The sequence below is a fragment of the Pteropus medius genome, unplaced genomic scaffold (genome assembly GCF_902729225.1).
Source record: "Pteropus medius unplaced genomic scaffold, Ma_sr-lr_union100, whole genome shotgun sequence".
NCBI classification, from domain to species: Eukaryota; Metazoa; Chordata; class Mammalia; order Chiroptera; family Pteropodidae; genus Pteropus; species Pteropus medius.
The window spans coordinates 783,944-799,389 of record NW_024354501.1 but is presented as its reverse complement, the minus strand read 5'-3'; the positions used below and the strand labels follow the sequence as shown (position 1 = coordinate 799,389).

The window sequence follows — 15,446 nt, the reverse complement described above, 5'->3', positions numbered from 1 at the left end:
GTGGGAGAGGGAACGGGGGTGGGTGGGTGCGGGTGGGAGTCGGCGTTGGGGCCCAGTCCCAGCTTTGCAAGATGAAAGGCGTGGGGGCGACGGCTGCCCAGCGACACACACTGACGAACGGGAAAGGTGCTGAGTTTTACGTGCATTCATTCTGCCACCAAAAAAAGGGGGACAGCCAAGGCAACAGGGGATGTGGAATGGAGAATCACACCCACGGTGGCTTCTTGGAGTCGCGACGTACATCAGCGCTTTAAAGGGCTTCAGCTCTTTCTGGTAAAGAAACCGGCCGTTTCAGTCAATTAGCCGAGCTCGTTCGGCGGCCCAGCCCCTTCGTCCAGAAGCACCGGGCACGACCTCCAAGGGCACAGGTGCAATGCCCGCGCCCCCCCGGATGCGGTGACAGCACGGGGCTCTGCTCTCGGTCTAGGGCTGCCCGCCCCGGCCCTCCGGCCCCAGAGCCTCGCCGGCTGTCACCGCGCCACCGCCGCCTTCAGCGTGCTCGGTTCTCACGACGAACCGCTGGAATCTCCCGCCTCGCTTTCTGGACGGTTTTCCTAAATCCACACAACTGCGCGCGAACGCCTGCCACCCCGCGGCCCAAGGGACCGGAGAGACGCGTCCCCCGAGGTCGCCAGCCCACCCAGGGAGCTCCGCTGGCCCGCGGTCCCTCCTCCCAGGTCTGGTCCCCTCCTCCTCGGCCTGTCCCTAGCCCACGTCCCCAACACCCTCGGCCGCCTGCTGTCCCCGACACCCGCTCTGCTCCTGCCGGGAACCCTTCCAGTCACACTCCAAAGTTCGACCTGGCCTTTCCGGGGCCACCCGAGGCCCTGCCACCTGGGCGAGCTTCCTCACGCCGAGTCCCTGGCCCTCCGTGACGTTCCCGGGGTGTCCCTGGCAGCCTTCTGCCACAATGACAGCACTCTGCTCCTGTGCCTTTCCCACGGGGCACACCGTGCACTTCCGTGGGCCAGCGGCCACGCGGCACGCATCTCTGACCCACGCGCAGCGCCCGACGCCTCGCACACGTGGCTCCTAACAAACGGCAGCGAGACCAAACTCCTTCCCCGTCGGCCTACGCCCCCCCAGCTGCCCCGGGAGCAGACAGGAGGATCGGGGAGCACAGACCTCTGTCGGGAAGCACGAGTCCAGTGACCCGCCGGGCACAGAGGAGCTCGTACGGCGGGAAACAGCAGATACGTCCCCGGCTTCCAATTAATTTCTTAAGCGTGACTCTCTTAACTGAATGCTAGTTTCAAGTGTGATAATGATAATGCCATTTAACGCGATCTAGGGCAGCGTAAAAGGCCTCACGGCCTCCGCCAAGTCGCACTTACATTCGGCTCGCTTCGACGTCGTCACACTGAGGTTCTCCTGGCGATCTGCAAAATGCAATTGAGGACAGTTAAGCGAAATATTCCACATTCCGAAAAGGAGCAGACGTTATTTGGGAAGACAAATATGAAAACAAGATTTAATCGTTAACAGTTTTAAGTGTAATTAAAGTCTTCACCACGAAACAAAGGGTCAGATCAGACTGCCATGGGGAACACGTTATGAGGGCCGGGCTAACGAAAAACAGCATTTTTGTTAGGAAGGAAACTGTAAATACCAACATACAAACCAGCATAATACATCGTAATTATTCGCAAAGTCGAATATCTGTAATAAAACACTCAACGATGACTCCTTCTACAGCCAAGGAGCGGTTAGCCACAAGGTCGAAGGCCCCGAACTTTAGATCAGGTGTCAGCAATGACTGCCTGGGGTGACACACCGCACGGCCGGGTCGGCTGCCTTCATCGTAAGTGGCTCAGCCGCACTGGCTGGCTCCGCTTCTGGTGGAGCGGAGCTGGGGGCCTGGCGGACCCCTGGCCCGCCCGCCCGCACACTTACTATCTGGCCCTTTAAGGAGAAGTCCGCTTATCGCAGCTCTAGGTAACAGACTTAAACCTCACAGCCTTCGTGAATTTCGAGGCCCTGGAGTCAGATTTACCATTCTGATCGTGAGCATCTGGGTTCAACAGTGAACTGAGCTTTCTCTGAAAATACACTGGCAGGGTGTGCCGCCTGCCAGAGTGGGCCGCCCTGGGGTGTCACGATCTTGCTGTGGAAAGCTGGGAGCCGACACCAGTTATAAACAACTGCCGGTCGCTTTCTGTCGGTTTTAAATGTATCGCTATCGTATGGAAAAAGATTCAGAACTCTAAGGCGCTGAGAACCCTTCCCCACACCCCCATTTTGGGGCATGACCCAAAACTGCCTATCCTTACACCATGCTGTTAAAAAAATTAATCCCCGCTACGCTATTCACGTTTATAAACAGTATCAGTCAACGTATATTGAGATAAATTAACATAATACTGATTTCTAACGTTTTTAAATTCTCGAAATAGGTAAAAAAATGTTTTAGATGTCCAAAGCTAAATTTTCAAAGGGACATTACAAGAACTTGATTAATGAATTTATCACTGACGTGAGAATTCAAATTTTGAACAATGAAAGAATCTTAAAATCAGAGACACAAGCAAAAAACAAGCTTTCCACATCTCTTGGCTTTTCAAAAACTCACTTCTTCACCTTCTAAACTTCGCAAACTACCCCTCGCTGCGGTCCAGAGTCCAAGAACACAAACAGAAACAAAAAAAAAAGGCTCCGGCAGCTCAAACGTTTATTTTAGACCCTCGCTGCAGTATGTTTACATTTTCGATTTCACACAAGATTATAAGAGAACTAAAAACGGGGGCATGCCGGAGGTGGCAGGGACTTGGCAGCGACACCAAGGCGAATCCCCCAGGGAGCAAGCCCATCACCTTTGTGACGCACCTGCTCCCCGCCAGCCCTGTGGGTGAGTGCCCCGAGCCTGCGTCCCAACTCGTCTCTCTCAGCCAGAAGAGCTAAGAAGTGCCGCCAGCCCCCGCCAGCTGACTCATTTCTACAAGTGCGACCCTCCGGTGTCGCATGTCACACTACGTGAAGAGGCGGAGCAGGCTTGCGAAACAAAAAATAAACCTGCGGGCACTGAGCGAGAGGGGCAGATTGGAAGCTTTCAAACACGTAGGCAGCAAAACTTTCAAAATTAACAGGGAAAGACGAGGACGCAATGGCAGGGAAATTAAAACGTGACCGCGGAAAGGGGAGACCCAGGCAGAAGGCGAACGAGCCCGGGCCCGAGCAGGAGGTTGTGCTACTGCCGTGAAGCCCGGGAGCCCGCGAGAGACGGAGGCTACAACCGCACCAGCGGCAGCTGCGCCCCACCTCCCCTCGTCTGCTCCCCACGCGAGAGAACACGCGAATACGAGCATCGAAACGTCACCGGACCGTGCTAAACACACCGATGCCATTCGACAGCGACACACGTTAAAGCGGGCTACTAAAAACCACGACAGTCAAGCCACGTCCTTCAAACTGATTCAGTCTAGAAGGACGAAATAAAAGACTGCGAGATTATAACCCTTAAAGCTGGGTCTACCTGGCTCTCCGACACTGGTCAGCACAAGCTGTTTTTACCCAAAATGGAAACTTTTTTTTTTTTAACCAAGAGAAAAGCGAATATACACAGAGGCAGCAGAAACACTTCCTGTGCCGCACTGAGTAACAGTACCTGAGTAACAGCACCTATCTGAATAAGTTTCCACTCACTCTGCTTATATTTCTACGTTCTAAATAATTTACCAAAAAAAATGCCAAAGTTAAGATTCCAAACTCTCAACCTATGAACATCGAACACCTGCAAATCGTTCCCGACTCTATTTCAGCTCTAACAAGTCTCTCTTCTTCACTGTCGAGTTTTTGCAAGTGAGGGTCCAAAACATGCTCGCAACTTCACCAAATCCAGGAGACGTAAACAAAGGAAGAACAAGAAGGACTGACTCAGGTTAAGCTACACTTCGTCAGAAAAACAAATCGGAAATGAAACTGTGAACCTAAAACAATAACCAAGTAACATTAGAACACAAACAATAAACCTTGGAAGAGCCTCAGTTTCGGGTCTGGATTTGGACTGCAGAAAACGTGACCTCAAACCCGGCCCATCTGAATGCTGCGGCCGGGGCGGGCCGGTCCACTGGGGGTGACTCCACCCAGCCCGAGCCACCGCCACCTCCCCCGCAAGCCCTGGGGCAGGCCCACGAACTAGTTTTCTTAACGCTGTGAAAACCACTAGCAGCGTCCAGTGAAAACTCCCAATACGTACACGACATACTTTCGAACGCATATTAAAATGTTTTCAGTTTTTTAGTTCACTGTGGTTCTTGAGAAACTTTCCTGTGTGCTCATTCGGACAGACCCGGGGCAGGCAGCATGGAACAGCTCGGGAAGGAGTCACACGGAGGCCAGCCCACCCCGGGACGCCGTCCGTCCCCTCGTTTCTCACTGCACGTGTTCGCTCTACAACGACAGCCTTTAAAGGCTGTAAAATAACATTCGAAAATTACCTTTTACAAGCTGTGGCCATGCGTTGACATCAGGGTGATCACAGCTTTGAGTCACTGATTAAAAACAGGTTGTCACACCAGTCTAGCTGCTAACTTGATCTGAGCGTAGATTTAATAACTCTAATAAATTAAACAAATCTTTAGTTAGAATACCTTAATATATAAACCCGATTCACTGCTCAAAAAATAATCTTCAAAGCTTTGAATTAGGTGTCAATACAACATTCGTAAGAAGAATAATTGTAGAAACGCTTTTAAGAACTTTTTCCAGCATTTTTTTTCTTTAAGTAATCGCTTCACTTGAGACAATGCGGTAATAATCTCTTCTACTTGGACAGAGTGTCGCAGTTTACAGGGTGCCCTGGGCCTCAGTGTCTGGTCTGGTCTGGTCTGATCAGGGCAGATACTGGGCCAGGAATTAAAAAAACAAACAAGCACCCTCAGAGTGAGTAACTGACTTGCCCATAATCTTAGAATTAGTGGTGAAGCTAAGAGTCAAGCCCAGACCTACCAACTATCCCGGGTCAGAATTTTGTGATTCGTTTAGTTTTTGCTGTGCAGTTTGATGACTTTAACATGTGTAAATGAGTAAAGATTCAGAACGTGGACTGGGACCCCACAATTATGGCATTATTTAAATGGGATGAGCAGAGTTTTCCAGGTAGCATTATGGAATAGTTATATTTGTACATACAGGGACACACACGCACACACACACTCTATAGTTAAGCAGGATAACCTAACATCAGCCCAAACCCTCACGAAAACGTGTTCTTTCTCGGCCCCAAACCCACTGACAATTACCCTGCGTGAAATGGCAAAACACGAGAACATTCCCTCTCCCTCACCTGGCTTCGCCGGTCCCCTCACGCTGCCCTGGCCGGCCCTCCCTGCCTGTCCCTGTTCACACGCGGCGGGCGCCCCGACCGTGCTGCAGTCTGGCAGAGGCACACGCCTGAGCGACCCCTGCGTCAGGGCTGGCTTCCTGCCCCGGCTCCGTCCCTGACGGTCCCCACCCGAGTGCGTTCCCAGGCCACAGGCCACAGCTGCGGGGACGAGGGAGGCGGGAGGGAGAAGGGCCCTGGACAGTGAGCACCTCCAGAGTGGCTGAGACCACCGTGGGAGGCGGCCGCAGCACGGACCCCCACCCTGGCCGGGACCCGCCATCCCTGGAAGAGGAGCTCCACCCCCCCAGAAGAACCGAGAGCATTCCTGAGGTCACGTGGGGGAGAGGCGACGCTGCCGCCCGCGACCGACGCCGGCCCCTCTCGGGCCCTGACACCGACAGCGTTTGGGTTTCGAAGGCCCAAGCAAGTCCGACCTCCCGACGTGTAAAGTCACAAACGAGAGGCCGAAACGCCTTCCGCTGCGATGGCGCAGGAACTGCACGGCTCGCGCTCACCGCCGCCGGTCCTCCCGCTCAGCCAATGGTCCTCCGGCTCCTCACTACAGTCCCCCCCGCTCACCGGGATCCTCCCGGCCTCCCCTCACTACCAGGTCCTCCCGCCTGCCCCCCCTGCCACTCCTGGGGCACCACGCCCGGTCCTCCTGGCAGCACAGCGATGCAGCCCCCAGCACGCTGCCGTGAAGATGACCGGCGCCCACGTCTGCTGGGCACGTCTGTCGTTACGCTAACCGTGACATTAAGATACACATGCAACTCTGAATTCCAAAAAAAAAGAGAAACATACCATAATTCGCCAAACTTCCGAGGAGCTGATGAATTCTAAAGTCAGGATCTTACAGAGTTTTAACCTAAAACACAAAACACCCCACTCAGTTCTTTTATGCAGACTAGACAAACTTTCAAAAAAAAAATTTTCTAAAATGTATCATAAAAGCAAATCCATCTTTTCAGATACTTGTGAACATCCCGAAACCCACCTATCAGGAGCCGGATGGGCCCAGTGCTCGGCGGCCACGCAGGTGAGCCCGCACAGGTGAGCCGCGCTCGGCGTGCAGCCACGCCGGCCTCTCCACCCACAGCTCGGCTGCGGCCACCGCTCTGCTCGCCTCACCCCGAGCGTCCGAGCACGGGCTCCAAGCCCTCGGACACCCGCAGCAACACAGCCTTTAACCGAGTCCCGCGCAGGCGCCTGTCTGTCCACTGCCCGCTCGGGCAGGTCCTCTGCCCCGCGAGTCTCAAGGGTCGGGTTGTGCCAGCGACAGCGTTTTAAACAGCACGTTAAAACGATGCTGCTTGGCACAGGACAGGGCCCCACGTGCAGCATCCAGGCCCACTGCCCAACGCAGCGTTCACCGTGTCTACCGCCGGGCCGGAGCCCAGGGTGCCCCGTGAGCGTGCCAGCCCCTCACCCGCTGAGTCCCGGCGTGTCTCCGCGGGGCCGGGACTGAGGGCCGTTTCCTGTCACGACATGTGGCGGAAGCCAGTCCAAGAACCCACCCAGCTGCCCGCAGGCTGACGGCAGAAAGGAGCACGCTGCGCGCACAGCTGACCCTCCCTGCCGCGGGCCCCTCGCGCGCGGTGTCTGCCAGCGAGGGCCACACCCGTGCTTCCTACCGCTGTCAACGACGGCTCCTTTCCTAGGCCACTGTCGTGAGAATGAAGGACACGACACACGTAACGCACGGGACGTGTGGATCGGCTGCAATCGGCGAGGCTCCCGGTCAGCAGGAGGCTGCGCCTCCTCCGTGCCGCCCTCCGGGTCCCTCCACGAGCCCCTCCCGTCACCTAAACTGCCTCTGTGCGGGTCAGCCGCCCCCACCGTAGTCCGCACCTAAGGCCCCGACTCTCCGTCTTCGTGACGCCTTCACCTCTCAGGTTAGAAGCCTGCTACTCTCAACCCCCGACGGACTGCACACCTGACCACGTCTCACCAGCCTGGAATACCAAACTCAGTGACTCCCCAGAGAGCTCACGCTCCCCTAACGTGCCCAAGCGTGCTGTCCTCCCAGGCTGGGAGGCCCGCCCTGCCTCCCCCCCGGGTGGGCTGCCACGCGTTAACCCTCCAACTCTTAACGGCTATTCGCTCAAAAACGCCCCCGGCTACCGCTAACAGCACAGCGTTACCCATCAATTCCATCTCAGTATGAACCGTCTGCCAGGTTTCGAGCGCTCGCTAAGTGGTAAAGAAAGCTGTCACCTGTCCCCGTGATGGGGACACGGACAAATGACAAACACCGCGATAATCAGGCGGCTGTCCCTACGCGCTGCCAGGGCGGAGGGGGCGTGGGAGGTGTGCAGGCTTCTGACCTAGTCCAGGGAAAGGCGTCCTCACCACCTGACCAGACGCTGAGCCACGAGGCGGAGCAAGGCTTAGCAGTCACAGGAAGACCACCCAGCGAGGTGACCGCAGCACCACTGGCCCGGCTGCCTCACCTGGGGCACTCCGAGCCACATTCCCAGGAGGACACCTGCACTGTCCTTGCCAGGAGGCTGAACTGAGCCCCTGGGACGTCCCGTCCCCCACCCCGCCCCCGCGGGCTTCCAGTTGCTTCCAGAACAAAGCCGCACCTCCCACACACCTCTGATGAAACCACAACAGCCCGGCCTCGTTCCCTGGACTGCAGGGACTTCGGAGGGCGCGTCCATCACTCACGTGTCCTTCCAGACCTTCGCAATGTTCACGGGACACACGTCTGACAAGAGGGGCCGCGCAACCAGGAAAGGCAAGGTCAAGGTTCAACCCTACGCCGTCTGGTTCTAAAGGCCATGTTTGCTCCTTTGAACCACATTTCTGAGTTAAACTCAAACCCTGTACGTTTCATCTCGGAAAGCCTCGGGCTGCCTTCCCCCACGCCCACCGGCCAGTCACGCCACGGGCCCTCGCTGCTGCGTCATCCTGACTCCGCTGCCAGGGTCATCTCCTGACGCCCGGGCGGCCACAGCCCTCGCGGATCAAAGTCTTCTACGCTTCCCCAGTGCCACAGGACACACTTCAAACTCCACAGGCACCAGCCTCGCGGCCCACCACACGGTGGCACTACCAGACACCCGAGGAGCCGGCCAGTCCCGCCCCGGGTCACGGGCGTCGGAGCCTGTTCCTCGGGACGCTTCACGCAGAAGGGCGCCGGCCGCCACCCCGCCCGCCCAGCACCGTCGGAAGCCTCGTCTTCGCAAAGCTGCATCTCACGGGTCTCCGAGCTCTTCTCTGAGAAGCCACTATCGTCGCTGGTCTCACTCTCTGCTCCTAACACCGCAGACGGACCGAGCCACTTCTGCCCCATGCCTGGCTTACTTGACGTCAGTCGTGTCTGTGTCTGTCAGCGCCTCCAGTCGTAGGCTGACTGAGGGTAGAGCTCATCTCGTCCACGTGTTTTCCCAGTAACGGCGACTACGTCTCCTTGACACACGCCCTTCTATAAGGGAGAAAAGGAAGGAGCCAGGACCCCAGGCCGGGCAAAGGATTCTCGGCTAGTTCCAAATACGATGCGCGGACACACAAGGTGTCACTTCATCCCGGACAGACCCAAATTTAGTCCGAGGCCGATTCTGAAGAAGAAAAGGAAGAACGAGAAGGCTGAACAGGACAGCAGCTCTCGCGGGCAGAGGTCCGACGGACACGGCGGCACAGCAAGGGCTGCTTCAAAACCGATGGCGCCAGCGGCAGCGGACCGCGCGCACCCCCTGCGACTCCGGAGCCGCGCCCTCGGGCAGCGGCACCCTCAGCAGCCCCAAACCCAGAGTGACGAACTGGCCAGCGAGGGCGCACCCCGAAACGAGGGCCACACAGCCGCCGGCCACTACGGCCTACGGTGCCGGCGCATCTCATCCGTGCGTCAGGTGACAGAGCCAGACACACCGCTTCTATGACATGAAGTGGCCCAGAGAAGGGCGAGCCCATCGCCAGTCACACGGGTGAGACGCGGGGGCAGAGCAGAGGCCCAGAGCCTGCGGCCGGGGCCCCGAGTCGGCACGGGACGGGCGGGGAGGGGCCCTCTGCGAGGCCGTGTGGCCGCGACCCGCCCGCTCCCGGGCCGGCCGAGCTCCCGCCAGCCAGGTGCAGCGTGGAGCCGGGCAGCAGGGCGGCGGGGAGGGGTTCGCCCTGTTGGGAGCCAGGCCTTAAGGTACGCCTTCTCCAGACGCACCCCAGTACGGCCCAAAGGGGTCGAGCGGAGCCCAAGTCACTCGGCTGGCAGCTCTCAAAGCTAAATCCGGTCATGAAGTCCAGCGTCCAACACAAAATCACTGAACATGCAAACGAACAGGAGAATGTGACCCCGAGCAACGGGGACCAGGCAACGGCGCCCGACGCGAGCGGAGGGCTTTCTGAACTCCACGCACGCGCCCGACGACGCGGAGGGCTGCGTGGAGGAGGCAGAGCCGCGGAGACGCATCCGCCGGAGCTTCCAGAAATGCACCCGAACCGCGTGAGAGGGCCTGGCACTGCGGGAGGAGAGGGCGGCCGGCACCGGGGAGAAGTAACGGCCGACACGCCGCTGAAAGTGAGCTCGCAGGTTCGCGCGAACGAAGCAAAACGAAACTCTGCAAACCCGTGTCGGGCGATCACACGGTCGACCAGCGCTGCAGAGGAAATTCTACCCGTACGTAAAAAAGAGCTCGAGAAAAAAGGCTTTAAATGCACAGAAAGAAGGGTGCGTGTAATCACAGACTTCGCCTCGGCAACGAGGGCAGAAACACGCCAACCTAGAACCACCTGTCAGGCGAGAACGGCCTTGGGACTGGGGAGGGTGCCCACTTCGGCCCCCGAGAGCGGCTGCGCCGGAGATGCCAGCCCCGCGCGCCTAATGGGCCACTGGCCACCGGAACGCGTGTGGTTCCTGGCGGTAGGTGGGGCCGAGCATAGCGCGAGCCGCCTGGGGAAAGGACCCAGCGATGCGCTGTGACCGTCCTGCTAAGCGACAGGCGTGGCCCTGGGCGTCAGCAGCCACAGAGGGACCCCGCCCCGGTCACGGTCATGGTCATGGCCACGGCAGCTCCACGAGTAACAGCTGGAGCGGGTGCGGCCCAGGCATCCCCTGACAAAGGTGCAAGGTGCGCACACAGGCGTGAACACGGGCGGACCCCACACACGTGCTGGGTGCTGTGCCAGAGCAGCTAAACTGGGACAGGAGACCAGAGCGAGGGGGGACTGAGGTCGTGGCGGCAGGAAGTGACCAGGCAGGTCTGGGTCGCAAAGCTGTGTGCACCCGTCGAAACGCGCGGAGCGGTACACGTGGCAGGTGTCTTCCAGAGACGGCCACCGCACACGATCCACCCCACGCGCCCTCCTCCACGGCTCCGTCGCCACTGCCCAGCAGGGCTGGGGGCAGGCCCCTCCCCTCGAAGCTGAGCGTTGTGACCCCTGATGCCACATCACAGAGCATCACACACTCGGCCCGGCTCTCCTGAACTCAGCCACGGCCACCAGGCAGCGAGGAAGCCAGGCACCGGGCAGGAGAGCCAGCCACCACACACGCAGGTGTCACGTGAGCGCTCTGGACAGCAGCTCCAGCCGCCAGCCAGCATCGCCCTCCAGACGGTGGGCCGGCTCCGGGCGCCACGCTGCCACAGTGCTCCACGTGTGCACGAAGCCAAGACGCGACGTCCTTGCCCTGTCTGCCCACACTACAGGGTCACGAGCAAAGCACGTGACCGCTGACGCTTAAGGCACCGAGTTGTTACGCAGTAACAGGTAACTGAACTACACACTAAGTTCAGACAATGACACTAAGTGAAGTTCTAGTTGACAATACACACGCTGAAGTCAAAGGCGAGGTATGTTAACACCTGCAACTCTCTGACGAGCATCAAGTCTAAGACAAGAAACGAACAGATACGAAATAAACACACAAAACGTTAACTGTGGAAGTGCATTCTGCACTTCGCAACTGTGTACGTTTGAAACTCCTCCTGATGAGGTGCTAAAGAGTGGAGCGCAGGCCCTTTCATACAGTCACCTGGGCACGTGACGGAGGCACAGATTCAACGCAGTAACTAAAAAGAATTACTCGACGCCATCCCCTCAGCTGCTCGGGCCGAAACCTCAGTCATCTGTCACGCCTCCGTTCACGTCACACTCACATCTGATCCACCTCCAGACCCTCTGGGCTGCAGTTTCAACGTATGTCAACACTCCGACCACTTCTCGTCAACCGCACCGACATCGGCGTGTCCAACCCGCCGTCGCCACCTGTCACGGGTGTCGCTGGGACAGCCCCGTCCCCAGCCGGCCTGATTCTGCCCCTGCCCCCTTCAGTCCACGCCCGACATGGTGGCCACACGATCGCGCGGGAACGTCACGTCAGACCTCTCGCTCCTCTCATGCGACTCAAAGGCGACACGAACCCCCTGTGACCGAAGATCTGCACGCTACACTCTCTCCGGCTCGACGGCCTGCCATTTACGTTCTAAAGCCGCACGGGCCACCTGGCCGCTCCTCAGACACGCCGGCGCCCTCCCACTTTGGGGGTCCACGTCTACTACACCCTCTGCCCGACACACACGGGGCAGTGCCCACCCGCCACTTCTCCACGCGAGTTGCCATCGCGGTGAGGTTTTCTCTGGCCACCCCCAAATCTGCACTCATCCCCTCCACCCGCGAACACACGACACCCCACTTCCCTTACTTTTCTCCGTAAAAGTGCTACGTGACGTACGACACACTTTACGTGACTTGTTTACGATCTCTCCTTACTCAACGTAAGTCCTTGAGGACAGGAGTTTGGGTGGGCTCTGCACACTGCCATCTGCCCTGCATCTAGGAGAGTGCCTACGACACAGCCGGTGCTGTGCTGACACAGGGGCAGGTGACACGCAGCCGTTCACACGGAAAGGTCTCTAACCGAACACTGAGACAAAACGAGTGGTCCAGGGTACAAGCCCGATGCCAAACTCTACGCGCAATCGACGAGCAGTCTGAGAAGGAATTAAAAAACAACCCAATCCGCGATAACATCAAAAAGAATAAAAGTCTCAGGAATGCCTTTAACAAAATACATTTATTGCGAACAGAAAAAGTGTAAGATGTGTACACTGGAACCTAGAAAACAAAATTTAAAGCCAAATAAATGAAAAGACAATGCCATATTCGTGGAGCGAAAGCTGTGAAATTCAGGTAGCAACACTCACTCCTCAGACAGACCGACCCATTCGACACACACCCTACGCAACGCCCAGCTGCCGTCTGCACAACCTGACGAGCTCACCCGAGAATGCACAGAAATTCAAGAAACCGCACGTAGCCAAAACGGTCTCGAAAAACAAGAGCGAAGTTTGCTTATTCCCGTTTCCCAATTTCAGACCTTGCTACCCATCCACGGTCATCAGGAGGGACAGACAGACAGATCGACGGAAAAGAACCGGGAGTCCAGAAACCAACTCTCACATCTGCGGTCGATCGATTTTCAACGAGGGGACCAAGCAATGCGGCGAGAAAGAAGAGTCTGTCCGAGATGGTGCTGGCGCCGCTGGACATCCAGCCACAGGCAACGGCATCAGGCCGGACCCCCACCGCACGCCACACCACACGCCACACCGCACGCAGCATTAACTCGGACCAGATGGCTGACCCGTGTGAGAGCTAAAACTGCAAAAGTCCTAGAAGAAAACAGATATAAATCCTTATGACCCTGGACTAGGTAACGATGTCTTAGATAACACCACCAAATGAGGAAAATTGGGCTTCGCCAAAATTTAAAACTTGTGTACTTGAAAGCATACAATTCAGGAAATAGACAAGATAACCTATAGAAAGGGGGAAAAATATCTGGAAATCGTATTACGTGATAACAAACGTGTATCCAGAACAAATAACGAGCGCTTAAAATCCGACGATGAAAAAAAGACCCAATTAAAAAACAGCAAACGATCGGAATAGATCTCCAAAGAAGATGGCCGACGGGCACATGAAATGATGTTAATCCTCATCGGTCATTAAAAAAATGCGAATCAAAACCACAGAGACACCTTCCCACCCAGGGATGGTTCAAAAGCAAGGGACGGACAGAGTGTCTGTCCGGCAGGGAAGTCGAGAGGCCGGGACGAGCCGCGGAACTCCGCGGACACGGGCTGCAACGGGGCCGCCACGCCAGCCAAGAGTCTGGCAGGTGCTCGCGACCTGAATGCAGACGCCCCGGCACCCAGCGGCCTGTCGCCGAGGTCCGCGACGCCCAAGAGGACGGGACGTCCCGTCCACACAGACGTTCACGGCGACATGATGAATAACGAAAAACCCGAAACCACCCAGCGACCAGCTGATGACCGAACGGTGTGTGCGCCTTCACACGCGGCCGTGCGGCGCGGTCGCCAGGAGGGGTGGCGAACTGTTCAACGCCGCGGCACGGATCGACCGGGAAGGAAACACTATGCTGAGTAACAGGCACCCAACGCGGAGACACAGGTTGTGTGACTCTATTCACACGAAACGCCGCAACAGGCGAGCCCGAAGGCGGCAGGGCCAGTGGCTCGCCGGGGCAGGAAGGCACTTAGCGGGGGGCAGGGACGGCGTCTCACAGGCACGGGGCTTCTCCCTGGGAGGATGACACGTTTGAAGGGGCTCGTGCTGACGGCCACACAGCTAAGTGCACTGCAACCCATCGAACCGCCTTAAAAGGCTTCGTTACGGCATGTGAGCTACACCCCAATAAAGCTGGAATTGTAAAAAAATATACGGAATGGTTTTTTGAACCCCCCTCCCCAGAAAAGAAAAAAGCTCCAGTATACTGATAAATGTGTTTGGTGTTTGCCGGGTGTTTTTATGTTTTTCTACACTTATTTGAACAACTGTTAGATTCTAGAATCGAATAAAGAAAGAAAACGTAAAACTGTATTTTAAACTTAAAAATATACATTTATTTGTTTTCTGAATTTCCTCGCTTTTGAAAATAATTCTATTATTTGATGGGTGGAGGGGGCAGCTAACCACAAAGCACGAGGCCCTGGAAATGAGACGGTCAGAACCCCTGGTGGACGGTTACGGGGCCACCCTCCGCGGAAGCGGAAACTGAGGCCGTGCTGGGGAGTCTGGGCCGTGCGGTCACTTACACGGGCGCGGAACTCTGGGGTCGCAGTCACGGTGCCCTGGAGGAGAGTGGACGCTCTCCACAGTGGCCCTCCCCTCCGCGGCCCCTCCATCTGGGTTCCGTGCCCATGTGAATAGCTACGGAAGGTATGCTCGTGACCTATCAATACTAAAATGGCATCTTTCCCCCAATATGACACACTTACTTAAGTGTTTTGTGTGACTTACTAGCAGTGAGTGAATCTCGCTGAATGCTGATCTCAAACGTCATCTATGGAAATCCATTAGAAAGTCACACTACCAGAATTCTCTCAACTTCCTGGCTTTAATGATAAATTATTCTGGTTAACAATTCTATTATCTGAAAACAGAAGCAAATGTGCCATATAGTCCCGATAGTTTATTGTGAAAATTTTCCTCATTCATCCAGCACTCGCTAATACAACCACACGTGAAAAAAGACTTAGGTTTCAGATTCTCACAGAATCTTCGATTCAGGAAGTAAGAAATTATTTAATTTCAGTTAAGAGAAGTACTTAGGAAAAGCAGAAGCCGATGACAGGTGAACACAAGGACACCCTGAAAGCAGTGAGCACAAGGAGGCCCCAAAGGCAGGCTCCCCTGGCTAATAGGTGGGCTGAGCCCTAAAGAACGGGTAAAAGTATTAACTGTATTCCAGGCCGACTGAAATGCAGCGGCAAAGGGTTTGCACGAAAAGAGTTCGAAACACTGGAAAATGGCCGGTCCTGTCAGATGACTCTGCCGAGGCCAGATTTGTATTTTTAAAAGATCGCTTAAAAAGACAGAATTATTATTTGTTCACAATATTCCAAAAGAAGAAAAACAAAACCAACAAACTTAGGACTGATGGAGTTCACCCAAGTCGATGGCTAAAAGAATCACTACCAGCAAACGATCGAATGTCACAGGAGAAAAGGATGTGATTTACAACGCAAACAAAAATGATCAAGCGCCTAGGAATAAATTTAATAAAACGTGTAAAAAGTGTGTATGAAGAAACTGCAAAATAGACAATCAAAATAAACCATGTCAATCTTCAAGTTAATTTTTATTTTCAGTAAGTTCTAAT

General features: G+C 55.9%; 1 protein-coding gene across 12 annotated transcripts in view; it reads right to left on the bottom strand.

Moving 5' to 3' along the window:
• The window catches only part of UBE3A (ubiquitin protein ligase E3A), a 55,850-nt gene that overhangs the window by 32,103 nt on the left and 8,301 nt on the right, over positions 1-15,446 (bottom strand). For 3 of the 12 annotated variants that reach the window (XM_039853396.1, XM_039853395.1, XM_039853393.1), the window contains exons 2-3: positions 4,434-4,553; positions 1,335-1,379 (exon numbers count right to left, since the gene is read on the bottom strand). The exons of 1 other annotated variant lie outside the window; for it this stretch is intronic. In XM_039853396.1, coding sequence (XP_039709330.1) covers positions 1,335-1,379; positions 4,434-4,453 — 65 coding nt within the window. In that variant the 5' untranslated portion in view covers positions 4,454-4,553. Of the gene's footprint in view, positions 1-1,334; positions 1,380-4,433; positions 4,554-5,281; positions 5,480-6,124; positions 6,189-15,446 lie in introns of all 12 variants that reach the window. 8 more of the 12 variants (XM_039853399.1, XM_039853400.1, XM_039853401.1 and 5 more) reach the window with 4 other exon arrangements.